We start from the raw sequence: 26594 nt of genomic DNA on the forward strand, positions 1-26594 counted from the left end.
TGTGAACGGAGTTGACGTTGCAAATCTCCTCAATTCCTGAGGCTGGAAGAATCATGACCCCCCACCTTGGGTGGGTGGGGTGAGGTGGTTTCAGCCCCCCAAATCCCAGGAAACACTTCCCTCTGTCCTCCCAGCTGACCCCAACACCCTCTTCCGTTCTAACTCCCTGGCATCCAAGTCAATGGAACAGTTTCTGAAGGTGAGTAAGTGAAGGCCTGGTGGGGCCCGGTGGCAGCTTCCTCAGGGGAACTCCCTTCCCAGTGCTTACTCGGACCCCAGAGCGTGGCCAGCCTCAGGTGGCACTGGGCGGCTGAGCTGGGGTGCTGGTGGCTGGTGGTTGGCCTAGCCCTGAGTTGCACCCCAACCCCAGCCCTTGGGCAGGCCCCCGCCTCGCTCTGAACCTCTCCCTGCGTGGTCCCCCTGCCCCTCGCTCACGGGCACACCCTGGCCTCGCCCTCAGCCCCGCCCTGTGTGGTGCCCCCTGCCCGCAGCTCGTGGGCATGCCCTACCTGCACGAGGTCCTGAGGCCGGTGATTAACCGCGTCTTCGAGGAGAAGAAGTACATGGAGCTGGACCCGTGCAAGGTGGACCTGGGCCGCACCAGGTGAGCCGAGCCCGAGGGGTGAACCCTCCATGGCCCCCTTGTCTGCCTGCAGCCTTGTCAGGCTGGGTCTCTGCCGACTGCCCCCCACCCCTCCCTCCAGCACGACTGCTCAGGAGCCCCGCATTCTACCTCAAAGCCTCCCCTGCAAGCGCCCAGCCCCTCAGACGGTGTGGTGCAGTGGTTATGGGCAGGACTCTGAGACATGAGCTCCCTGGGTCCAAATCCCAGCTCTGCCACACCTGCTGGGCAAGTTACTTAAACCCCCGTGAATATCTACCTGATGGATTGTCATGAGAATTAACTGAGTTATACACACAAAGCCCAGCATTAACTAATACTCCATAAGTCCTAGTTATTTCTGTTATCGTGGTGGTGGTGGCTGAGGCCCTTTGGGGAGGGCTCTGCATGGGTCTGTGAGCAGAGGTGGCATCCTGCAGCGCTTGATGACATGGGGTTAGGGAGCAGGGCAGTGATGGGGTCGGGGGAGTCAGTTCATGCCTCCCTGGGCTCCTCCTTTCTTTTTTTGTTTTGGCCGCGCCGTGCAGCATACGGGATCTTAGTTCCCTGACCAGGGATCGAACCCGCACCCCCTGCAGTGGAAGCGCAGAGTCTTAACCACTGGACCGCCAGGGAAGCCCATGGGCTCCTCCTTTCTTTCCAGGACTTTCCTCCTCCAGCCAGGGTGGGCGGGCTTTTTCCTGCCAAGCCATCCGAGCCGGTTGCTGGGCAGTCCACTGGGGACCATGGTGGAGGCAGGAGAGGGTCTTTCCTTCACTTTGGGCCTTGCCCAGCAAGTGCTGCCCACACCTTCCGACCACCCCGGAGGCAGGTATTAGGATCCCTTTTTACAGATGAGGAAACTGAGGCTCAGAGAGGGGAGGTCACCTGCCTAAGGTTGCACAGTTGGGAAGTTGCAAAGTGGGGATTTGAATCCAGGCCCTGAGCAGAAGGGCAGAGTCCATCTGTGAAACCCCTAGGCCAGGGCTTTTCCCAGCACACCTGGCAAGGATGGTGGGAGTCAGTGGGCGCCCGCAGGGAGCAGGAGCATCCAGGAACCTGGGCAGGGCAGGGTTGCAGACAGACTCTGGAACTGGCAGTCTTGAGTTATAATCTCTGTTCTGCCACCTATTTGCAAGGGGACCTCTCTGCGCCTCATTTTCCTCATCTGTTAAATGGGAACAATCAGCCTACTTAATCTAACATTGGGTTGCCATTAGGATTAAATGATTCAATGCCAGAGACAATTAGTTCAGGGCTTAGCTTGTTGGGTCCAGGGCACAGTGGGGCTGAGAACCCCCAGCCTGGCTTCCATGGAATTCACAATCTGAGGGTAGGCAAGACAGACCCTAAACCTGCATGGGGACAGGAAGGAAGGGAACAAGATCATTGCAGACAGAAAAGTGCTATTCCATTGTCCATTCAATGAAACAGTTGTTAAGCACCTACTATGTGCCAGGCACTGGGCTGAATGCTGAGTTCGTAGCAGGGAGCAAATGGACACACATCCCTCTTCTCGGGAGAGACAGATAATAAGCTAAAGAAGAAGGTTATTGCAGGTGATCAGTGGAATGGAGGGAGATAAAGTGAGGGAGGGTCCTGGGAAGAGCCAGGAGCAGGGGAGGGGCTTGCGATATTCTGTAGGGTGGTCACAGGGACAGCCTCCCAGAGAAGGGGACGTGGAAGCAAAGACTTGGAGGAGTTGAGGGAGGGAGTCATGCACAGATCTGCTGGAAGAGTGTTCCAGGTAAGGGGAACAGCAAGTGCAAAGGCCCTGGGGCAGGAGTGTGTGTCTGGCAGGTCCATGCTGAAAATGCACTGAACCAGGGTCCGTGATGATGAGCAGTGGGGGAGGGATGGCCTCTTTGAGGAGGTGATTCCCAGCAGGGGGATCAGCAGGTACAAAGGCTCCAAGACAGAAATAAGCTCCGTGTGTTTAAGCAGCTGCAGTGGAATTGTGGGAGGGGAGGCCGTGGAGATGGGATGGGAAGGTGGGTGCTCTCTGAGCTCAGTGGGGGCCCATGGAGGGTTCTGAGCAGGCAGATGCCAGGCTCTGAGGCGGAGCCTTCCACTTGCTCCCCCAGGAGAATCTCCTTCAAGGGTGCGCCCTCCGAGGAGCACGTGCGGGAGGTCAGCCTGGGGCTGCTGACGGGCTACCTGGGGCCCATCATGAATGCCATTGTGGGCTCCGTGGGGCGCTGCCCGCCCGCCATCCGCCTCGCCTTCAAGCAGCTGCGCCAGTGCGTGGAGGAGCGCTTTCCCCAGGCAGAGCACGAGGTGGGCCAGGCACTCCTATTGGGCAGATGGGGAGACTGAGGCTGGGGAGGGGCAGTAGCTTGTCCAGGGTCACAGGGAGAGGAAGGGCAGGGGCGGGACAAAACCTGGGCTGCCCACGCTGAAGTGCTGTGTGTCTTGGCAGAAGTGGGGACAGTGTTCTGATAGGATCTGGGACCCAGGGGTGATGATGATGATGATGATGATAATAATAATAGCAGTTAACACTATATATAGCCCTTTCTAGGAGTCAGACCTTGTTTTACATATTTATTACCTCGTCTAGTCTTCACTTCCACCCTACGAGCTGGGTGCCAGTATTATTCCATTTTACAGAGGAGGAAACTGAGGCCCAGAGAGGTTAAGTTACACAGCTAGGAGGGGGTAGTGATGGAATAGGCACCCACCCAGGCAGACTCCTGAATCTGTGCTCATAACCAACAAATAATACAGTCTGGCGCAAAGCAAGTGCTTCTTAAATTCCAGCTATTAGAGAGAGAGAGAGACAGAGAGACAGACAGAGAGACAGAGATGGCTGGCACACAGTACTCAGTAGCAGACACCTAAAATAAAGTCTAAAAATAAATCCCTGCACATGCTAGTGCTTTTCTAATACTGATACAAAAGTTGAACTCCAGGTGCTATAGGGTTCAGGCAGGTAAAGTAAATGAACAGAGCAGTCAAGGTGTCGTGCAGTAGGGAGTGGTAGGGACTGTGGCAAACTGGAGCTCCCACAGCTTGTCTTAAAGGGGCAGATCCAGACAATCAATTATTGCCATGTAGGAATGGGGACCCAATATTGCCAGATCTTCAGAGTTTTTTTGTTTTTTTGTTTTTTAATCCAACAGTCTGGATTTTATGTGTGGAATCTTATTTTTTAAATGTTGGCACTAATTTACCTAACAATAATAACACAACAATAATACTTTGAGCCAATCATTACACGTTTGCAGCTGGACTGGCCTGTGGGTTACCAGTTTGAGACCCCCAGGTTTAATGCTCAGCATGCCTTCCGAGGTGGTCGTCACGGTCCTTGCTTACAAATGACACCGAGTGAGGCTAGGTCTTACACAGCACTGACATAATAGAAATGCAGACTGGGGTTTGCTTTGCAGAAAGATCTAGGACCCGCTAAATGTTGGAGATGTAATGGCCCAACCCCTAGAGCCTGGGTTAAGAGGTCCTGATTTATGCCACACCTCTCCCCACTTACAGATGGGGAAACTGAGGCCCAGAGAGGTGAGGCTCCTTGGCCAAGAGTCATGGACTCAAGGCTAGGCCTCCAGACTCGCAGTGGGAATCTCTTCCTTCTTCCCTCATCCCCGCCTGAGGAGTGAGCTCTGGGCCTCCAAACTGGGACAGGGGTGATTTACCCACCAGCTGCAGGGCTCTTGCCTGGGTTGCCAGTGGAGGTGCTAAGTGGGACACAGCCAAGGCAGGGAGGAAGGGAGGGAAGCGGGAGGCCAGCGCCCCAGACAGCCTGGCCCTTGTGGGAGGAGCCAAGATCAATGACACCCAAGTGTCCCCCAGTTTGCAGCCTCCACGGTAGGCAGAGGCCACGGGCAGGGAGCAGAGACTTCCTCAGGCCCACGAGGATGGATGGGGTCGCGGGAACCCAAGGGAGCCCCTTTCTTTGCCGCTCTGACACTTGTTCCTCCTTCTCAAGAAAGGAGGAAGTTAATGAGCTGATGTCAAAGGCTAAAATTACCCTGGAACATGGCGGGCTGGGGGGGCAGCCTTGGGGGCAGTTCAGGGTTCCAGATGAGTGGGACCTCCATCCCCACCTCTGGGCAGCTCCAGGTGCCCAGCTCCTGGCAGGGCTCACTGTCAACGCAGAGGTGCCCCCGGGAAGTTGGCACACACCCAGAGAGGGTATTGTCTTATGTGTGAATACAACCCCTAAATAAACACTGCAGCACATTCTCGGGCTAAATATAGCTTGGTGAGTGTGAGGGGTAGGTGAGGAGCCACCTGGGGGGAGCCAGCACCCAGGATAGAGAGACACCTTCTCCCCAGGTCCCCTCTGCTGGAGCTGGGGGAACCAGCCTTATGTGCATGCAGGTGGACCAGGCCTGGGTCTCACACAGAGGGGCGCCATACTTTACAGTTTGTAGGGGGCAGAGGCTGGGGCTGGGGGATGTGCAAGGGAGCCAGCTGAACTGGGTTCACTACTGAGCCTCGGTTTCTTCATCTGGAAAACAGAGATAATAGTATCTACCCCCATGGGATTGCTTTAGGAGTAAATGTGACAGTTCAGGCTTAGTTTTTGACACTCAGTAGCTAGTGTTGAATGCAGGAGAGTGTGGTGAAGAGCAGAGTTCAAATCCTGCCTGGGTTCAAATCCTGGCTCTGCCACTTACAGCTGTGTGGCCTTGGGCAAGTGACCTTCCCTCTCTGGGTCTCAGTTGCTTCCTCTCAAAAATGGAGATACAGCACCTCCTAGGGTGAGTATTAAATAAGCAAATGTATGGAGAAGTATTTGGCCTGTTGCTATTCATTATCAGAAATTGTAGATCTGGGTTTGAATCCTGCCTCTTCTACTCAGCAGCTGTGTGACCTTGGGCAAGTCACTTGACATCTCTGAGCCTCTGGTTCCTCAGCTGTAAAATGGGAATAATGATGATGCCTCTTTCATAGGGCTGTGCCCTTAGCACAGTGCTTGGCACAAAGCAGACTCTGAGGATGTTTGGCTGAGTCTGATCGTGCAGGATTGGTATTATTACTCCATTTTCCAGGTGGAGAAACTGAGGCCCAGAGAGGAAAAGCCTCCTCGGCAGACCAGGATGGCCTCCTGACCTGTCTCCCATTCTACTTCCCCTTGTACCACCAATCTTTAGTCCTTGCTGCCTCAGTTTCCCCAGCTGGGAAGTGGATTTGAGGGACCCCTCTCACCTGCTGCTCCTCTCTGCAGGATGTGAAGAACCTGGCCATAAGTGGTTTTCTCTTCCTGCGATTCTTCGCTCCTGCCATCCTCACCCCGAAGCTGTTTGACCTCCGGGACCAGCATGCAGATCCCCAGACCAGCCGCTCACTGCTGCTGCTTGCCAAGGTGCCGGCAGTGGAGCCCCCCATCTTGGGTGCCCTTAGCCAGTGAGAAGCATGGGAGGAACAGAGCGGAGGCCAGACCCGTGGAAGACCCAAATGAGACCCAGAGAAACCTCTGTTTGAAACGGCACCATTAGCTTTCCATCCTGAATGTGAAAGCATTCATTTCTCTTTCTAATTCCCTCTTTGGAACAAAACCCCTACCCTTCCAGGGGGAAAGCGGGAAGCAGGCTAGCAGTCATTTATGCCTTAGTATGAATCAGACCATCCTTTGCAAAGGGGTCACATTCTGAGGTTCTGATGGGCTCGAGTATGCATGATGGGATCAAGCAGTCCTGAATGGGGTTATCTGGGTTCAGGAGGGGACAAAATAAAAGCACTGGGGATACATATCTGTGCACAGAGAGGGACAGATATCGTCTAAAGCAGGTGCTGCTAGGAGTTTTCTCCTTTTGTTGAGCACTGATTTGGGAGCCAGGACTCTGGGGCTCTGTTCTGGGTCTACAGAGGGCCTCCCTCACTGCAGTCACCTTGGCCCTGGCATCCCCTGCTTCTTTGCTCCAGGCTGTGCAGAGCATTGGAAACCTGGGCCAGCAGCTGGGCCAGGGCAAGGAGCTGTGGATGGCCCCCCTACACCCCTTCCTGCTGCAGAGTATTTCGCGTGTGAGAGACTTCCTGGACCAGCTGGTGGATGTGGATGGGAAGGAGGGTGAGTTCCTGTGGCCCTACCACAGCCAGCTTGTCATTCCATTGGACCCTCGGGACCTGCCCTTCTACCACCCCTCCCCCACCCCTAGCACTGAGACCGTGGACCTGTGGGTCAGCTAGTCAGTCAACTAACATTTCCTGGCACATACCGTGCTAGGTCCCACAGACGAACAGACTCAGGCCCTCCAGACCATTCCAGCCCGTGTGGAGATGTGAGCGGGAATCGTGGCATGGTACTCATGCAATTGACAAATATCTATTAAGTGCCTACTTTGTAATAGACACTGTTCCAGGTGCTGGGGAAACAGCAGTGGACGAGACAGAAGAAACTCCTGCTCTCGTGGAAGTTTTATTCTAGTGGAGACAACAAGCTGTAAACAAGATTAATTACCAAATCACATGTGTTAACGGAGTGATAAGTGCTTAGGAGAAAAAATAAAAGAGGGAAGGGAATATTGGGCTGGCGGTGGCAGGTCATTCTTTTAGAGAGGGTGGCCAGGAATGCCCTCACTAGGGTGATATTAGAATAAAGACCTGAAAGAGGACAGAGAGCAAGCCATGAGCATCCTGGGGAAGTGTTCCAGGCTGGGCACAGCATGTGCAAAGGCCCTGAGGTGGGGACAGAGAGTGACAGTGAGGGGGCCAGTGAAGAAGAATGAATGAGAGGGAGTGAAAGAGAGGTGGGGGGGGCAGATCATGTGGGGTCGCTGTAAGGATTTTGGCTTTCACCTGGAGTGAAATGGAACTACAGGATAGTTTTAAGCAGAGGAGTTGGGGGTGAGTCTATATCACAGTGTGGAGCCCGGGTCATGAGACAGTTGGGTCCAAGTCACATAGGAGCAACCTGTTGAAATGTGGAGGCCTGGTTGTGGCCTGGTGGGTCCCTGTGTGCTGGGGAGGGCCTGTGTCTGGACCCCCTAAGGGTGGCTAGATCCAGGGCACTCCCTGGACTGACTCCGTAAGGCGTGGCTCCCCCCGCTGGCTGCCTGCACATCCCTCAAGTTGGAAAGGGATCGCCAAGGCCACCTTTGGGCCCCCCACTCCCTGCCACCCCCACACCCCCCCTTCCCTATGGAGAAAGTGGAGTCCAAAGTCATCTTCTCCATCCTCCTGCCTCTAGGGGAGCCAAGAATCACGCTCCTCCATGAGGCCCTCGGCAGGTTGAGCCTGGGTGGGAAGGGTTCACAGTCCCCCCTCCCCATTTCCCAGAGCCTGGGGGCCCAGTCAGGGCCCTGGTCCCGCCCTCGGTGACCGTTCGAGAAGGCTACCTGCTCAAGCGCAAGGAAGAGCCCTCCGGCCTGGCCACACGCTTTGCGTTCAAGAAGCGCTACTTCCGGCTCAGCGGGGAGATGCTCTCCTACTCCAGGAATCCTGAGTGGCAGGTGGGGCTCCAGCCCACTGTGGAGGGTTTTCCAGGGGTGGCCTCCCTCATAGAGCTGCCTCTTTGTACCCAGGGAGATACTGAGGTCCAGGAGGGGACAAGGACTGCCCAAGGCCCCGTGGCAGCTTAGCAGCTTAGCAAGTCCAGCAAGTCTGAGGCCAGGCTCTGCTCCTATCTTTGGGTCAGTGTGGGCACAGGACACGGACAGGCAAACACCTACACATAGCATCAAACATTCTTCAGAACACGCACCTATGGTGGCTGGGACGTATCCTCCCAGATGTGGACATGCACAGGGCATGGACACTGCTTAACCCCACTCAGATGTGCCCACCCAGGTCTCTGCCCACATACCATAGAGACTCACAGAAAATTGGATCTGTTCACCCAGAGGTACGTGCCCGGCTGGACGGGCACTCACATCCAGGCATTTGTTCACTCATTCATTCATCCATCAAGCATTTATTCGAGCACCTACTATGTACCATGCAGTGTTCTAGTCACTGGAGATATCACAGTAAACAAGACATAAACTCCCTGCTCTCATGGGGCTGCCATTCAAGTCTAGCACAAACTGAGACACGCACTGGATCTACCCATTTCTGTGCACATCTACAGATCATAATAGCTAACGCTGGAGAGGGTGCCCACAACTTATTCTTTCTACTTTATCAGCAGAGTGTAGATTCTAGAGTTCAACTCCCTGGGTTCCAATTCTGGCTCCACCAGCTGAGTGACCTCAGGAGGGTCCTTTAATCCTCTTGTGCCTCAGTTTCCTCATCTATAAATTGGGAGGAATAATAGACCCAGCCTCAGAAATTTGTTGTAATGATGAAATAAGTTGAGAAATGTATCGTGCTTAAACTACATCTCAAGTGCTGTGTCAGGGGTTGCGATGAGGAGGAGGAGGAGGAGGAGGAGGAGGAGGAGGAGGAGGAGGAGGAGGATGGTGGAAACTGATGTCCAGAGACGTTGTCACTTAGAGGGTGATGGGCCAGGACTGCAGGACTCATGGAATTGCCAAGTGGACACGCACATAGCACAGATGCACGGGGTGAATGTCCCCACGCCAGGGCACACACCCACAGGAAAGCTGTCCCTGGGCACAGCCACCCCAGCCCCAGCCCCCAGCCCGCCCGGCAGCGACAGTCCTCTCTCACAGACGCGCTCCTCCATCCCGGTGTCGCACATCCGCGCCGTGGAGCGCGTGGACGAGGGCGCCTTCCAGCTGCCGCACGTGATGCAGGTGGTGACGCAGGACGGCGCGGGAGCGCTGCACACCACCTACCTCCAGTGCAAGGTGAGGCGCCGCGAATATGAGGGAGGAGCGGAGGGAGCCCCTTGGGTCCCATCCCGCCTCTGACCGCCCCCCACCAACTCCCTGAAGAACGTGAACGAGCTCAACCAGTGGCTATCGGCCCTGCGCAAGGCCAGCGCCCCCAATCCGGACAAGCTGGCCGCCTGCCACCCCGGTGCGTTCCGCAGCGCGCACTGGACCTGCTGCCTCCAGGCCGAGCGCTCAGGTGAGGGGGCGGGGCGGACTCAGGCCCCGCCCTCCACACCTGTCAATCAGAGAGTGTCCCACCTCCGCCTGGGTTGGCGCTGCAACCTTGGGCAAGTTCCTTAACCTCTCTCTTGCTTTAAAGTCTCCCAAAGTGTGAAATGGGGTTGATAATAGTGTCCACCTTGTAGGATTGCTGTGAGGAGTAAATAAGTTGACATATGCAAAGCGATTAGAACACTGCCTGGCACACAGGTATCTTTTAAGCGCCCACTAAACGCCAGGCGTCTAGTGGTACACAGACATCAGGCTTGCTCTCAAGGAAAACAAGTGAATAACCAGACCATTGTAATACACTGTTACAAGTGCCAAGGTGTGGCTTTTGAGACTCCAGAGAACGCCTCTGACCCAGCCCCAGGGTAGGACAGCAAGGAGGGTTTCCTGGAGTAGGTGCTGCTTAAATGTGACCTGAGAAGGATAAGAGTTAAGTAGTGAAGTTGGAGGAAGGAAGAGTGTTTCAGGCAGAGCAAACGTGGGCTGAAGGATTGAGAAAGGTCTGTGGCTGGAGCCTAGAATGTGGGAGGGGGATGGAGAGAAGTGAGACTATGGCTCTTCTGGGCGAAGGTTGAGGCAGTGGGGCTTGAGGGAAGTAGTAGGTTTGAAGGGTGATTTTAGAGGCAGAAGGGGCAGGGCTTGGCCATGGGGCTTCTGAAAGGGGAATGGGAAGTTAATGATGATGCCGTGTCCCCCTCAGCTGCCGGTTGCAGCCGCACGCACTCAGCCGTCACCCTGGGCGACTGGAGTGACCCGCTGGATCCCGATGCTGAGACCCAAATGGTGTATCGGCAGTTGCTTCTAGGGCGGGACCGGCTCAGGTGGGTCCTCCCCACCACCCAACCCACTTCACTATGACCAGCTGGGGCAGCTACCCACTGTGCCCTCCCCATGTCCACATATTCTTTCTTTCCATGTGCATCTGATGAGCTTCCAGGGGCCCAGGTTCCAGGGAAGCATCCTCAGGTGGACCCTAATGTGGAACTGGATCTTGGGATTTTTTTTTTTTTTTCATTTTTACTTTTTGGTCATGCTGCGCAGCATGTGGGGTCTTAGTTCCCCGACCAGGGATCGAACCCGCACCAACTGCATTGGAAGCACAGAATCTTAACCACTGGACCGCCAGGGAAGTCCCATGGATCTTGGGATCTTTTGATACCCAGGACTCCAGAGACACAGGGCACAGAGCTTGGATGTGTCCCTCCACCTTGCTGGCTGGCCTCAGGATCACTGTCATTCAGCGACGGAGATTTGTTCCAACTCATAGTGTGGGTTCTGAAGCTGGCTTGCCTGGGTTCAAATCCTGGACTGGCTACTCACTGGCTGTGTGATCTTGGGCGAGTTGCTTACCTTCTCTACCTCAGTTTCCTCATCTGGAAAGTAAGGGTACCAACTGTACATACCTCATGGGGTTGTCCTAAGGAACAAATGAGCTAATACAGGTAAAGCACTTTGTAGGTGCCTGGCCACATAATTAACTTTCAATAAAGGGTAACAATTATTATTATGCTGTGTGACCTTAGGTAAGTTACATTACTTCTCTGTGTCTCAGTGATCATCTGTATAATGGAGCTAATAGTAAGTACCTACATGTGTTTTGTGCTAATTAAATGAGTTTATACATGTAAAGGGCTTAGAATAGGATCTGACATGCTATACATGTTTGCTGTGATGATGATGATGGTTTAGTGGGAACCTGTAATGTCTCCTTCAACCAGCAGAATCTCTGGGTTTGAGAGCAGCATTGGGACTCAGGAACCAGCTTGGTTTTCTCCCTCTTAACTTTTCAGGATGAAATTCCTGGAGGATTCCACCCCGGATACGACTCCCGAGGCAGACACAGAGAAGGGCTCCAGTGCCACGGAAGGTAAGGGGATAAGGAGGTCCCTTTTCTTTGCCCTCTCTGATACCTCCCACAACTTGCTAAGCACTCCGCCCTCTCCTCCCCTCCCACTCTCCTCTTTCCAGTCCACCAGCAGGCCAGAGGGCTGTGTGTATGCGGCTCTGGCACATTTTAGGATCTCAGGGCACCAGGCACATACGGAGCCCGAGGAAGCCACAGGATCTGAATAACAGCAGCCTGCCCTGGCCTCGCTGAGCCCCTGTGGCCTCCTTTTCTTTCTCCCAGGGGCCTGTCCTGATGCCCTGGCTCACCAGAGAGAGGCAGCTGCCCGTCTGCTGGAGGTGCTCGCAGACCTGGATCAAGCCCACGAGGAGTTCCAGCATCAGGAGCAGCGGAAGGTGGCCCCAGGCCCCCTGAGGCCCTGAGGACATGCCAGAGCCAGCCTGGAGGGAGGCGGAAAGAGCCGGTGGGCCCTTCTCAGTGTCCCCTGGCCCAGGAGTCTCCTCGTGGCTGTCTGGTACCTCGTTGATGCTGTGGCTTGCAGGCTCCTGGAAATATCCAAATCCCATGTGTCCTAAGCCCAGAACCCAGGCATGGAAACCCTTGGGCAGGGGACCAGCCTTGCACTGAATGGGTCTTACCCTCTGGATTGAGGCACTCTGGAGTGGATGGAATAAGGAACCTGACCCACCTGTCTCAGCCTGAGGTCTCTGCTTCACAGGACTGGCCTCTACCCACACTGACATGGCCAGCCCTGAGCTGCTGGCCCTGAGCTGCTGGATACAGCTGTACTTGAATCCCTGATGCCCATGTGGCCTTGTTGCCCCAGATAGGCACTAAAGAGGCTCAGCCCTTCCTGTTTTCATGTCTGCCAATCCCTGTAGCCACATTGATCCTCCTGAACCCTGTCCTTGGCCGAGAATCCTAACCACAAGCCTCCAGAATCAGGTGCCCTCAGGAATACCTGAGGCTGAGAGCCCAGCGTGCGTGACCCAGACCCTTGGGAGACTTTGGACCAGGCTCTTTCCCTCTCTTTGAGCCTCAGTTTATCCTGTATAAAATGAGGAGGGAGTGAGTCTAGATGTGTGGTTTTCAAAATGGGTTCCATGGGGATAGCGTGGGAGTCAGGGAGGGATTTCTCAGACTGTGGTTCAAAGCCCACCCTCAGGTTGTCTGCTAGAAATGCAGATTCCTGGGACCGCCCCCAGATCTCCTGAATCAGAATCTGAGGGAGCGTGAGGGCAGGAATCAGGGTTTTAAACAAGTTCCACAGGTGGTGTGGATGCACATGAGATTTGAGGACCATGGGGCTGGGTGATTTTGTATATTGAGGTGAGATTTTGTTTGAGAATTAATCACAGAAGGTAAAATGTTTGGGAACACCCAACTGGCAGAATTGGGCCTCCAAAGACTCATTTCCAGTATTGTTTGACTAGAGGGTAGGACAGAAACCTAAGCCTATCTGGCTGGGGGAGTGGGGTGGGGTGGTGGTGACATGGACCACTGCAGGAAAGATGCAGTGCTATCCTGAGGGTGGCCAGAAGGGGTCGCCTGGAGCCGCGGCATCCACCACAGCCTCCTAGCATCCTGGGATGTTGCAGAGACTGACGGGAGACTTGCTGCAGATCCTGGGATACGTCCCTGTCTCTCCCTAGACAGAACCTGGTCCTCCTCCCTGAGGGCAGAGGCTGGGACTCTGAGGTTCCAACGAGCCGATCACGGCGTCTCCCAGCTCCTCCATATTTTCCAGGAGGCTCGCAGCTCCCAGCCCAAGTTCCTCATTCCTAGTAATTGTACCGGGGAGCAGCTGTGTGCATTGCTGTGCCCGTGCTTGAGAACAGAGCTTTCACCTGTGCCCTCTTGGGGAGTAGAACTGGGAGGGTCTGCCTCTGCCACCATCACACCCCCTGCCTGCCCCAGGACAAGAGAAGTATGGGGACCCTCCATCTCCAGCTGCCCAAGGCTGACGGGGCAATGGTCCTGGGTCATCATTTTGTTGCAAGCTCCCCCATGGGACGGACCGAAAGCCCCCAGAAACAGAGCCACGCACACCCCTTCTTGACAGGAAAAGACCCAGCTGAGGAGGAGAAAGACCATTTATTTCTCCACCCACAGTGGGACTGGTAGATTTTCAAAAGAGCAATCACTGACGTCCCTTTAAATCTTGGCTGACTTCCGCCGTGGCAGCCAATCAACAGAGGCAGAGCTGGTGAGTTGCCTGGGCAACAGGCCCCTGGTTGGCCGAGACCATCAGCCACCCCACTGCCCACTCCCAAGGAAAGGGAAATGGACTCTTTGCTGTCCGGTCTGCTTTTTAAACCTGCTGGCCTAAGCCAGGCCTCCTTGTCTCACTCCTGAAGCCAGAAGCTCCAGCCTTTGGATCTTGACATTGGGAGCGATTTGGTGGAGAGGATGGGGTGGGGAGGAAAGGAAAACAGTGCCTTTATCAGGGACAGACGTAAGGCCTGGGGATGGCAGGGGAGAAGAAGGAGGTCAGGGTCCCAGAAGGATGAAGAGACACAAGCACAAAATAAGATTCTCCTCGTCTGTCTCCCTGGCCCACCCCTTTGCAAAACTGCTGAATATTCTGGGAGCTTCCACCCTGTGGGCCCACAATTGCCCATCAGTGGGTGGCAGAGATGGGGGGAGGCTGAGGCTCCCAAGTGCCCCCTTTTCTCCCGGAGCCTCACCAGGCCCCCACGTGCTTGACCCGAGTCCTTCTGTTTGCAGACAAGCCTGTACAGATGCGATAGAGACACAGATGGGAATCCACATGGAGTATCACAGGGGTCTTTCTGTCTCTTCCCCCCAAGTCTGGGGGTAAGTAGAGGCACGTGGGTGTGCGTGCATGTGTTCAACAGGACACGTGTGTTTGTGTGAGGGGGTGGGGCTCTGTCTTTTTGGTAGGGAGGTTGCTGTGGTTTCCGGTACACCCTTGCGGCCCTCTCAGGTAGCTAGGGTCGAAGCCGGCTGGCCTGCCATCCTCCCATCATGCCAACTGCTACCAGCCAAATCCCAGGAGCGCTTCTGGCTCCTCCTGCAGGCTCCTCCCCAGCCCTGAACCTGGGCCGCCAGGACACACCTGGCAGAGGGAGGCATGTGCTGCATGTGCTGGACCAGGGGCAAAGCAGGAGGGAAGGTGGGCAGCCTTGGGTCTCAGGCCTTGGCCACAGCCTCGGACACACCCTGGGCTGTGAGCTCTGCCAGCACGTTGTCTAGGTAGCTAGCGTCCGGGTAGCCATGGCCCGTGAGGTTGGATCCAAACTCGGTCTTGTGGTGGATCTCGTTCCACACCACGGTGTCCGACTCGCCCGTGGTGTTGGATGTGCCGATGGTGAAGATAAGTCTCCGCTCCCAGGCGGTGATAAGCAGCCTCAGCACCTGGAGGGCGGGGCAGGCAAGGGTCACAGCCAGCCCCACCCACAGCTTGAGTCCCTCCCTGACCACACTGTGGTTCCCCTGCAGGATTCCCTGTGGCTGCCCAGCGTGGCCACTTCCTGCCCTAGACTGACTCCCACTCTGAGCTCCCCCAGTAAAAGCACTTTCCATGTTATCAGCCTGTTTCTTTGGGGTGAAGGGTCTCAAACTGATGGCCCTCAGCTGTGTTTGGTTTGGACCTCATGCTGTATCAAACAGCCACTTTGTGACTTCATTGGCAATATTCAAAAACCTGGGGATGTCAGGTGAAAATCAGAATTTCTGGCTTCTCTTGAAAAACAAAAAGTAAAAGCAGACAGTCTCTAGCGTGGCAGTGAAGAACCTAGACTGCTTGGGTTCAAATCCTGGCTCCACTGTTTACTAGCTGTGTGACCTTGGGCAAGTTACTTGCCCTCTCTGAGGCTTCGTTTCTTTATCTCTAAAATGAGGTCAAGACCTTGACTTCAGCGGGCTGGTGAATGAGATGAGGTGTGTGAGGCGACTGGCAGGGCTAGACACACACACACACACACACACACACACGCACACGCACACACACACACACTGGGTGGTTATGGTCAGTGCTGGTGCAGGGACTGGGGAGAACGGGGACCACAGGTCCAGCTGATGGTGGCTGGGGGTCCAGCCTGCTCCCACAGCCCCGCGCCCTCACGGCACCCACCTTCCGGCCCTTCTCGTTGTTGGGCAGATAGCAGTGGCGCGGGAAGCCTCTTGCAGTGAACTTCTTGCCTGGGTTGGGGTGCTCGGGGCCCTGTGGGAGAGGCAGCAGGGGCTTGAACCACAGACAGCGGCGGTGGCGGTGGCCTCGGGAGGGCTCAAAGCCAGGGGCCTGGGGGCTCACCTGGATGCCTGTGGGGATGTCGTAGACGATGCGGATGGTCTGGGTGTCAGCGAATCCGGGCAGCGAGTGGGGGATGAGGTGAAACTCCATCTTCCCGGGTGGCTGAGTGCCCGTCTTCTCCCCGTAGATGGCCTTGCAGGTGGGGCACTGCAGGCTGCCATCCTGGGGTGGGGCAGAGTGGCCGTGAGGTCCCCAGGTGTCCTGGCCCCGCCCGGCCCCCCTGCCTACTCCCCACCCACTGCCCCACCCAGCCCACCTTGTTGCCATTGGAGTACATGGCCACGAGGCACAGCAGGTGGTACATGTGGCCACAGCGGCCCAGGCGGCCCACGAGCTCAGGGCGCACGCCCTTGTGCCGAAGCACGCCCTCGTAGCCGGAGGCCGTGGCCAGCCGCTCCATGCAGATGGTACAGTCCTGGGGGAGGGGGCACAGACGGGAGACTGAGGACTGGGGAGGGCGGGACACCCCTCCCCAGTCAGCGCTGCTCCTGGGCGGGGGCCAGACCCCCTATCCCCCAAGGGCAAGAGACCGCCCCCTCTCTGGTCCCCATCTATCAAAGGGAGAGGACACCCCCAGGTACTGAATTCAGATACATGCAGAGGAAGAGATGGCTTGCTCACACCCCCCTCCAGACGGATTAAAGGCTTAACTACCAAAAGCAAAACTTAAACACATTCGGTGGAAAATATGGGTAAAAATAAGCTGCAAACGGGAGGGGCCGCTGCGGTGAGAGGCCCGCGCACCGAGGCGAGGAGTGGCCCCCGCTCGCTGCGGCTGGAGAGGACCCACGCGTAGCAACGAAGACCCAACGCAGCCAAAAAAAAAAAAAAAAAAAGCTGCAAAAACTAAGATTGATCAATGTGATTCTGTTAAACGTAGCATTTCTGTTCATCAAAGGACGCTGTAAAGAAAGTGAGAAGGCAAACCCACAAACCGGGAGAAGAGACTGTAACACTAGAACCAGGTGAGGAGGTGAGGGCTGGGCTCTCCATCTCTGGAGGTGAGGCTGCCTGTCCTCCGCACAGGTACCCTCCCCTAGGGGCTCACCTCATCAGGTGGGTTCTTCACCTTCTGCATGTACCTTCGAACCACATCCTCAGGGTTCTTACCTGCAAGGACAGAGTGGGGGTGGGCTTGAGGGTACCCAGAGTCTCGTCCTGAGGGCTTGGCTGAGGACAGGGTCAGGGGTCAGAGGGGTGGGGTCAGAAGCTGTACGGGCTGGCAGGAGTCACATGTCAAGGGTTGCTTGAGGTTTGATGTAATCGGAGTTGGCGGCGAATGGGGTCAGGGAACCAGAACTGAGATGGGGTCACAAGTCTTTAGACCAAATTGGAGTTGAAGGGCCAGAGGGGTTGCGGTCAAGGGTTAGTGGGGTCAAGTTCAGGGGTCAGGATCGGGCGCGGGAGGCATACTCTTCTTGAGGTGCTTCTTCTTGGTCTTGCGGCACACCCCGGGCACGTCTGGCACGGGCTTGACGTCGCTCTTGCTCACGGGCGGTGGGTGCAGGATGGGCTTGGGGGCCCGCGTCAGGCACACGGGCAGCCCCACAGCGCAGAGCAGGATCCCGGTCATCCCTGGGGGGAGGTGGCGACAGTGAGGGGGCGGGATGCTCATCCAGGCCCCGCCCGCCCTGCTCTCCCAACATCGCGTGGACCCATGGGGTCTCTCCCCAGACTCCGCCCACCTGGTAAGCCCAGGAATCCTCAGATGGGTGGGTGGGGTGCCCGATGGGCCCCGCCCACTTAGCCCCCACCCAAGGTTGAAGCCAAGTGGAGTCCCTTCTGCGGGCCCCATGGACCCCAGTGTTATGGCCCAAAGGCAGGGGGTGTGTCCTCTTGGCCACGCCCTCCAAGGGGCCGGAGCCAAGGGGTCGCAGCCAAGGGGCCGCAGCCAAGGGGCCGAAGCCAAGGGGCCAAAGCCAAGGGGCCGAGAGGTGGGGCTGCCACCTTGTGGGCCCCGCCCTTCTTTCCCGTCCTGGACTGGACTCACCTGCCAGGGCCGGGTGGACTGGCCCCGTGCCATTCAAGTTCTTCACCGGGAGCGCAGGGACCCTGAGGGGAGAAGAGAAGAGGCTGCAGCCCCCCCGCACCAGAAGATCAGGGGACTCTGCTTTGCCTTCTGGCTCTGGCTCGTGGCCGGCCGTACTCTGACCCGTTTGTGCCTGTCCCAGTTATCTAGAACGACCACCAGGGAACTCCATTCCTACTCTGACATCCTTCTATTATGGGATGTGGTGTGACCAGGACCTCCGCCTCTGTGATGATGGAATGAACCCCTAGACTTAGTACTGACCCTCCCCTGCTCCACAGCTGGCCTCCTCCGTGGTGAGAGCACTTGGCTCCCAACTGCTCCCTTTCATTGGCCACTGTGCCTGAAACCCAACTATTTGTGATTGAGCCATTCTAGCTGCTCTCAAACTTTGCTATATGGAGCACTGATCCCCATAAAAGGTTCTGGGAAAGAAGGATTTAGGGATCAGTTAGGAAACACTTTGCTGTCTCCCACTTGGAAATTCACAACACATATGGGCATATTAAAGGCTCTGATAAGTCCTGCATAAGGAAATATAGTTACCAATGGTAAATCCAGGTTTCCCAAAGACATTTGATGATGAACATTTCCCCCCTCTGGAATATTTACTGATGTCAGTTCCTGTGACTAAGGCATTGTCACCTCTTCAAATGAAGAGGCCCTAGGAAAATGTAGCCTGCTTCCTCTCTTTGCCCTTCCCTCCAAAGAGGTCTGGCTTTTGGAATCATCCGGAGCTACTTTCATATTTCAGCTCCACCGTTAAGCAGCTGGATGACACGTGACGCATCATCACACCTCTCATAAACCTGTTTCCCCATCAGTAAAATGGGGATAATATGGCACCTTCCTTAAGTTTGCTGTGAAGAGTCAATGAAATTCTACATGTCAAGGGCTGAGCACAATTCATGGTACCTAATAAAGACTCTAATAGCTTTAACCGTCATCACCACCATCATCACCATCGCTGTGTAATCCTGGCTAATTTCACCTCTCTTGCACCTGAACTCACTAAGTTACGGTGTAACTTCTCTCCATCTTGGATAGGAAACCATGAAAGTATTGCAGTGATAAGCTTGGGAGAGTCACTTAACCTCTGTGATCCTCAGTTTTCTTATCTGTAAGATGGGGATGACAATAATACCTCACCTATAAAGCTGTCGGGAGGGCTGAAGGAGAAATCTTGTTGTGATCTGTACAGTGTGCCCGCCTGAGTCTAGACTTCAGGGCTTAGTTTTGTGGATGAACTGGTATCTTCCTGTTGATGGGCATGGAACCCCGGATGGGTAAGTTTTGATGAAGAGAAGGAGTGTAATAAAAGCCACGGGGCAGCCTGAGGGGCTTGGGGATGTGCCAGGAGGAAGTGCTGGAAGGGATGCGGGCATTGACAGCTGGGGAAGGAGCTGCTGCAGCCCCCTTTGCCTGCCTGCTCAGGTCTGAGCCTGGCCAGTGCTGCCTGGACACCTGCCCCAGCAGGTACAGTTGGCACCAGGAAGCTGGCTGGAAAGTGTCTTTAAGCAAATGGTACGTTTGGCAGGTTTTCATGCTGCTGCAGTGGGTCCAGAAACACACACACACATACCCAGGGGGAACATGGGCTATATATACATGCACACGTATACTTGGGGAACACGCCAAATGCACAAGGACACACACACACACACACACACATAGACGGAGAACACTGCTCAAACAGGCACACACTCCTGAAAACATGCCCCCCACGCATGTACACACATGCTCCAGGGAACACACGACAGATACATGCACACACAGGCATGCACACACAATCCAGGAAGCCCCCTCCCTGTACGTAGATACAGACACAGGCACACATATACTTCGGAAGCGTGCCACACACGCTTGCATGCAAACACACACACCAGGCAATACACACCATGCACGCATACATACAAAGGTACACAGAGACACACCTCAGGGAACACACCCCATGAACACACACAGGTTCAGACAGATACACACACCTCTCCATGGAGAACACCATACAAACATGTACACACACACTCCAGGGAACACAGCACACACAGAGATACCCACGTGCGCACACCATGAGGACACTGAATTGGACAAGAGAAGCCAGCTCGTGCACACTTGTCCAGCCCGGCCACAGCCGCCCCTCCCCCAAATTCGGGGTAAGGACATCTTGGTCCTCACAAGCACCCAACAGTCTGCAACCTGCAAAGGGACCCTGCCACCTGCACGTGGGGACACACAGACACCATGACCCATGCTCCCCAACACTGACAGGTAGACACTTGGCTGGGGGACTTACACTTTACACACACAGTAACACACACACACGCACTGCACACAGCCGTCCACTCTGTGGCTGCCCAGCGGCACGGGCTTACACCTGGTCGGCCGGGGCACTCCTCCCAGACCCCTCTGACTGGTGGTGGCAGCATCTGGAGCAGACATCGGGGTCACCAAACACTCTGGTGACCCAGAGTTGCTGAACACAGCTCCTGAGGGAGGTGCAGCGGAGGGCAGGTACCCCTGGGGGCCCCCAGGGGCTGGACAGCTGAGGTGTGGGAGGGGGGAAAGATGCTGTGCTTCGGTTTCCCCATCTGTAATGGGGCTAGAGTCTTGTGAAGGTTCAATGAGCTAAAACACATAAAGTTCATAGTTTGGTGCAGGGGTGAGAGTGGAGGTGTCCTAATTTTCTCCTTCCAGCAGCCTGCTGGGACCCAAGGGATGGGGGCTGAGTACCCACCTGCCCCTCCCCAGGTTTGTCATAATCCTCCAGGACCTTCCTTGCAGGGGTATTACCACCCTAATCTCATCCCTCCCCATCCTCTTACAGGAAAGCATGGAGGCACCTCCAGCTTCTCCTCTTCCTGAACTGTCCTTCAAAACACTTCTAGTGTATTATTATTATTATTAGGCATGCAGGATCTTAGTTCCCCGACCAGGGTTTGAACCCATGCCCCCTGCGGTGGAAATGCAGAGTCCTAACCACTGGACCACCAGGGAAGTCCCTAAAACACTTCTAGTGTAGACACACTGTTAAGGTCCTCTACATATCCAGGTCTTCCCATCCCCTTCCTTCCTTCCTGTCTATCTCATGAGAAAACATCCTTCCTTCTCTCCAGGGCTATCTGTAAAATGGTGGAAATAAAAGTATTTGGCACGAGTACCACCACTTCTTGTCTCCTAACTGTGGCAGACATCACTAATCCATCACAGCACTTTCTCAAGCCAAGCAGAATCATCAGCACAGCTCTCTAGGCAGCCTCTACCAATCAGCAAGGACAGTTGGCTACCCCAGGTCTATATAATGCCCAAAGTCTGGTCCAGCTCATGACACTGGTCTTGCTGAGCCTTTGGCCAGGGAGTTAGGCAGGAGAGACCCCAGAAAGGGAGTATTTTAGATCTTAGCAGCCCTTCAATCTCTGGCACGCTTTAAAAACCACGGAGCCCTGGGTTACAAAAGTCAGTCTTGCTCCTGGGAGGAGGGTTGTGAGTGGGGCGTGATGGTGGGGCTGTTTTTTATTTACCCATCGGCAAGCTGGGGGACAGTCCCCAGGTGGCCCCCAGCCTCTCTCAATCTGCGGGCCCCCTGCGAGAACCCAGGGTAGCTGGGTTCCCACGACGCCAGAGCGTGGGAGCCACCCAGGCCCCTTTTTGATGTGGGATGCGCTGTTTCCTCCGAGTCAGTGAGAACATCTTCCTGCCCTGGACAGGAGACTGCTGCCCACAGGCCTCCCGGAAGCGGGGCCGGCCTTCACTCCCTGCTCTGCCCTCTTGGGGCCCTGCCTGGCAAAGGGTCAGAGGAATCCTTCAGGCCTTGAAATCTGCTCTGACCAGAAGCCAGCCCTGGCTGCCCCAGGGCAGGGATGGGTCCCGCTGCCTTGCCCACCCCTGCATCAGATCCTGTTCCTCCGCTGCCCTCAATCCCCTGTGGCTCTTACCTTGCTTAGAGTAAAATCCAACCTCTTTACCATATGCAGTATAGCCAGTACCTACCCCTTGAACTCTGTTTCTCCTGTGCTCACCCCTCACCCACTCCATCCCAGCCTCCCTGGTCTCCCTGCCATTCTGCAAACATACCAGGCACATCCTCACCCCAGGGCCTTTGCACTTGCTGATTCCTCTCCCAGAATGCTCTTCCCCAGATTATCCTCACGCTCTGCTCCCTCACTTAACACAGGTTTCTGCTCAAATGTCACCCTATCAGAGATCTTCCCTTCCACTTTATTCTAGAGAAGCCCTCTGCCTTTGCCCTTACCTTACTTAATGTTTTTTGTCATTGCATTAATCACAGCCTGATATTATAAAGTCTTCAGCATGACCAGGCCCTCCCTGCCTCTGTGACCTCATCTCCTACCCCCTCCATCTCTCTACTCCACACACCTCTGCTCTGAAATGCTGAGCCCTTTCAAGGCCTTTGCACTTGCTGTGCCCTCCGCCTGAAGGCTTTTCCCGCAGATGCTGAGTGGCTCCCTTAGGTCTGCTTCAGCGCTGCCTCGGTAGAGAGACCTTCCTCACCACCCGCCATCACCGTGAGTACGTGGCACATAGTAGATTGTCAAGAAACACTTGTTGCATGAAGGAAGGAAGGAAGACTGGATTTTGCGGGGATGTTCCAAGCCGATGACTCACGCTCACGTGCTCAGGCGCAGTCTCCCCGTGCATTTTTTGCACACATTGGAAGTGAGCCTTGAAGCAGCTGCCCCAGAGAAGCCCCTCTGTAGCCTTTAGGCCCTCGGAGACTCTGTGCCAACTTTCATTCTAAAGTGAGCACGCTAAGTGGGCATGCGTGGGAACAGCACGAGCAAAGCTTCTCTAAGAAGTTCCCAGAAATGCTCCCCATCCAACTCAAGGCAGAGATTCCATGGCAAGGTTTGGGGGAACCCAGACATTTCCTGAAAACTGTCTCAGTGAACGTGCCACACAGAGATGGGCCAGGGGTCAATAATTCCAAGAGCTCGCTATGTCTCAGACTCTGTTGTAGACCTTCCCTCCCTCATCTAATCGTCCCAACAAGTCTGTGATATCCCATTCTACAGAGGGGGAAACTGAGGCCCAGAGAGATGAAGTAACTTGCCAGTAAGTGGTAGAGCCCAAATGTGAGCCCAGGATGTCAGACTCCAGAGTCTGTTTTCTCAGCCACGTGACACGAAACCAAGTTCTCTCACCCTGGCTCAGAGACTGAGGCAGGAGGCTGTTATCTGAGGAAAAAAATCTCCCCAGGGCAAGTCTGGGAAAGAGGGTTAGGGTGTTTGGCTCCCCTCTCTTTCCTTTGCCACAGAAGAGCAAAGAGAGATGCCTTGTACCTGCCCTGGCTGGGAGGCAAGGTTCAAAGGCAGGATGAGATAACTTGGGGAGATTTTCCTAGTTGCTGTTCCTCACACTGTTCCCTGCCCTTTCCTGTCTGCGTACCTTTGTCACACTGTTTCCCCTGCCTGTCCATACTGTCTATTCCCAATTCACATCTTCCCTTTGAAGACAGGTTCAAAGGTCACTGTCTTCATGAGGCTTTTTCTGATCGACCTCAAGCAAATACATAACCACACCTTCTTTGAATTCCCAGGGGACTGTGTTTATCTTTTTTTTTTTTTTTTTGAGGACGCATTTCCTGTCTTGCTTCCTAGTTGTGGGGTTCCACTCTTATCTCTTCCACCAGACTGTGAGCTTCTGACCCAGTCCTTTGACCCCAGGATTGAGGATGAAACTCGGTGCAAATGGATACTCAGTTAGCACTGAATGGAGGAGTTGAGCCAATTAAGGAATCGGTCTACCAGTTCTCTGGTCTCTTCAGAAGGGTGCCTGGTGTGCTTAGAAACAGTAGTTCTTAAAAATAGAACTACCATATGACCCAGCAATCCCACCACTGGGCATATATCCAGAGAAAACCATAATTCAAAAAAACAAGAGAAGCCACTGCAATGAGAAGCCCACGCACTGCAACGAAGAGTAGCCCCCGCTCGCCACAACTAGAGAAAGCCCGCGAGCAGCAACAAAGACCCAATGCAGCCAAAAATAAATAAGTAAATAAATAAATTTATTAAAAAAAAAACAAACACATGCACCCCAATGTTCATAGCAGCACTACTTACAATAGCCAGGACATGGAAGCAACCTAAATGCCCATCAACAGAGGAATGAATAAAGAAGATGTGGTACATATATACAATGGATATTACTCAGCCATAAAAAGGAATGAAATTGGGTAATTTGTAGAGATGTGGATGGACCTAGAAAGTGTCATACAGAGTGAAGTAAGTCAGAAAGAGAAAAGCAAATATCGTATAATAATGCATATATGTGGAATCTAGAAAAATGGTATAGATGATCTTATTTGCAAAGCAGAAATAGAGACTCAGATTTAGAGAACAAATGTATGGATACCAAGGGGGAAAGGGGTGGGGTGGGAGGAATTGGGAGACTGGGATTGACACATATACATTATTGATACTATGTATAAAATAGACAACTGATGGGAACATACTGTATAGAACTACCTAATGCACTGTGGTAACATAAATGGGAGGGAAGTCCAAAAGGAAAGGGATATCTGTATGTGTACGGCTGATTCATTTTGTTGTGCAGTGGAGGCTAACACAACATTGTAAAGCAACCATCCTCCAATAAAAGTTAATAAAAAAAAGAAAAAAAGGAAAAGAAAAAGAAACAGTAGTTCTAACACCAAATGTGCCCCCAGAGACAAGGTTGGAGCAGGGATGGCAAATACATGACATGGGTACCATTACTGCCTATCTAGCACCCATGGCAGGCATCACCAATAAATCCCAGCACTACTTTCCACTAAGCTAAAATGCAACTTCAGAATCCTTGTCAAGAGTGCTCCAGGAAGTCATTTCCATTCAAGCAGAGCCAGCACATGAACTGAAATCTGTTTGTCATTTATCTTGCAAATGATCGGAATGAGACCCAGAGAGGGGAAGTGGCTTCACGATGGTCAACCAGCTGGTTAGTGGTCCTGGAGTTTCTGAGTCAGAGGCCAGAGCTGAGCCCACCAGGCGGACCTGTGCTCAACACCTGGAGTTGAGCCAGCCTTCTGAGCCCTCCGTGCCCTAGAGGTGGGCCAGAGCCTTTGACCTGGACCCTGGAGCTGGCACAGGTTTGGGAGGCCTGGAGGGCTTCATGAGTGGATACATTTGCCTGCTCTGGCCACTCCTCTCTGTCCCAAGCAACAAGGGGGTTCAGGGCCCCAGAAAAGCAGGAAGCCACAACCTAGGCTGGCCTCCCTGTCCTCTCCCTCTCCTCCATGCCCCTGGCAGGCCCCAGGCATGTCACATTCTCTGATGGTGGTTTCAGGTCCTCTGATTGGCCTCAGGTGCTCTCCAGACACCTGGCACTTACCCCATGGCCCCTTGGGGAGCCTCTGGAGGCTCAGGGCTCAGTCATTTGGGTCCAAGTGGGTGAGGAGGGGGCAGAAGTGAGAGCGCCATGTCATGGGGAGAAGGAAGTTGAAGAGCGCATGGGACCCCCTCCCATGTTCCTTGGGCCTGCTCCTGTCACCTGCCCCCATTCAGTGCCCTCTCGTCCTGTACCTGAACCCCTGACCCCCACAGTCCGGGGTCAGCCAGGTCTGCACCCCCAACCGCTCTGCAGAGCCTGAGGGCTGAGAACGTCACGGCAAGCTCCAGGGAGACAGGGTGCCCCATGGGTCCAGCAAAAGCCACAAACCATCAACGGCTGCCGTGGCCTGGCTCGCTTCCCCTTTCCTCGCTCCAGCCATCCCCACCCCTCCCCCACCCAACCCCCCGCCCGCCTGAACAAGCTGCTGAGCTTCTATGGGCCTCAGTTTCCCCTCTGTCGAATGGGATCTCTCATCCCTGACCCCGTCCACGCCTAGGGGTTCAACGGTACTAAAGTCCCCCTAGAGTGATATTTTGAGGGGTGGCTGTCATTTAGGGCCCAGGTTTATCCAGAGGCCTGGGGGCTCCGTGTCACCCTCCCCTACCCTCCTGGTCTCCCTGCTCCGTCGGCGCGGGGTGGAGCCCAGGCAAGGGAAGGGAGGGGAGGGGAGGGCTGTCGGTTGGTTCCCACGGCGGCCCAGGCAGCAGCCACGTAGACAGAAGTGTGTGGTTTGGCCTCCCAGGGAGCAGGGCAGGAAGTGCTTCAGGTCTGGGGGGCGGGGGGATGGGGCAGTTTGGTTTGACCTTGTGGTGAGGCGCTGGGGGAGCCCAGCGAGAGGAGAGGCAGGGTGACAGCCAAGGCACTCCAGCCAGGACAGGAAAAGGGGGAGGGTGGGCAGGCCAGGGGCCCCGTGAGGACATGGTGAGGGTGAGACTTTTCATGTTGTGCCTTTCGGGACTTTGTTACTTTTGAAGCATTTAAACGTAATACCCAGGAAAGAGCCGGAGAAACAAAATGTGGATTCTTTAGAACATAAATGTAAAATCACTGCAGGAAATAAAAAGAAGAAGGAAAACACCCAAACACACCCACCACATCAAAGCCCACCTCCCCACCTATTCTCCATATCCAGATTGAACCTGTGACAACAAAGTCACGCCAGTCTGGCGCCAGCTCCCAACCCCGCTGGCTACCATCCCATGCAGAGTAAAAGCCGAAGTCCTCAGCACAGCCTTCGGAGCCCTGCAGGACTGGCCCCATTTCATCTTTGACCTCTTCTCCCACCCCACATCCCCTGTAGCCTCTCCAGCCACACTGGCCTCCTCGAACATACCAGGCCCGCTCCTGCCTCAGGGCCTTTGCACAAGCTGTTCCCTCTGTCTGCAATGCTCTCCCCCCAGTTCTCTGCGTGGCTTGCTTCTCAACCTCCTTCAATCCTTTCTCAAACGTTATATTCTCAGTGAGGCCTTTTCTGAACTCTTTGTTTACAATTATATCCCTCCCACCACCCGCTACACCCCTTCCTTTCTTTA

The 26594-nt window shown here is 54.7% G+C and overlaps 2 protein-coding genes across 4 annotated transcripts in view; one reads left to right on the forward strand and one right to left on the reverse strand.

Annotated features, from left to right (window-relative positions):
* RASAL1 (RAS protein activator like 1) overlaps positions 1 to 11855 on the forward strand; it is a 28679-nt gene extending 16824 nt beyond the window's left edge. The window contains exons 11-21 of one of the 3 annotated variants that reach the window (XM_061170433.1): positions 135 to 199; positions 492 to 604; positions 2686 to 2878; positions 5787 to 5924; positions 6485 to 6629; positions 7838 to 8010; positions 9172 to 9309; positions 9397 to 9532; positions 10265 to 10385; positions 11355 to 11431; positions 11693 to 11855. In XM_061170433.1, the coding sequence (XP_061026416.1) occupies positions 135 to 199; positions 492 to 604; positions 2686 to 2878; positions 5787 to 5924; positions 6485 to 6629; positions 7838 to 8010; positions 9172 to 9309; positions 9397 to 9532; positions 10265 to 10385; positions 11355 to 11431; positions 11693 to 11832 (1439 nt within the window). In that variant the 3' untranslated portion in view covers positions 11833 to 11855. Of the gene's footprint in view, positions 1 to 134; positions 200 to 491; positions 605 to 2685; positions 2879 to 5786; positions 5925 to 6484; positions 6630 to 7837; positions 8011 to 9171; positions 9310 to 9396; positions 9533 to 10264; positions 10386 to 10727; positions 11002 to 11354; positions 11432 to 11692 lie in introns of those variants that run through there. The other 2 variants (XM_061170432.1, XM_061170431.1) reach the window with 2 other exon arrangements.
* A 1663-nt stretch (positions 11856 to 13518) lies between these two features.
* Positions 13519 to 26594, reverse strand: part of DTX1 (deltex E3 ubiquitin ligase 1) — a 38311-nt gene continuing 25235 nt past the window's right edge. The window contains exons 4-10 of the mRNA XM_061169000.1: positions 17677 to 17738; positions 17100 to 17261; positions 16735 to 16796; positions 15943 to 16101; positions 15687 to 15848; positions 15507 to 15596; positions 13519 to 14788 (exon numbers count right to left, since the gene is read on the reverse strand). Of these exons, the coding sequence (XP_061024983.1) occupies positions 14564 to 14788; positions 15507 to 15596; positions 15687 to 15848; positions 15943 to 16101; positions 16735 to 16796; positions 17100 to 17261; positions 17677 to 17738 (922 nt within the window). The 3' untranslated portion in view covers positions 13519 to 14563. The remainder of the gene's footprint in view (positions 14789 to 15506; positions 15597 to 15686; positions 15849 to 15942; positions 16102 to 16734; positions 16797 to 17099; positions 17262 to 17676; positions 17739 to 26594) is intronic.

This window comes from Eubalaena glacialis, chromosome 15, assembly GCF_028564815.1.
Source record: "Eubalaena glacialis isolate mEubGla1 chromosome 15, mEubGla1.1.hap2.+ XY, whole genome shotgun sequence".
Lineage (NCBI taxonomy): Eukaryota > Metazoa > Chordata > Mammalia > Artiodactyla > Balaenidae > Eubalaena > Eubalaena glacialis.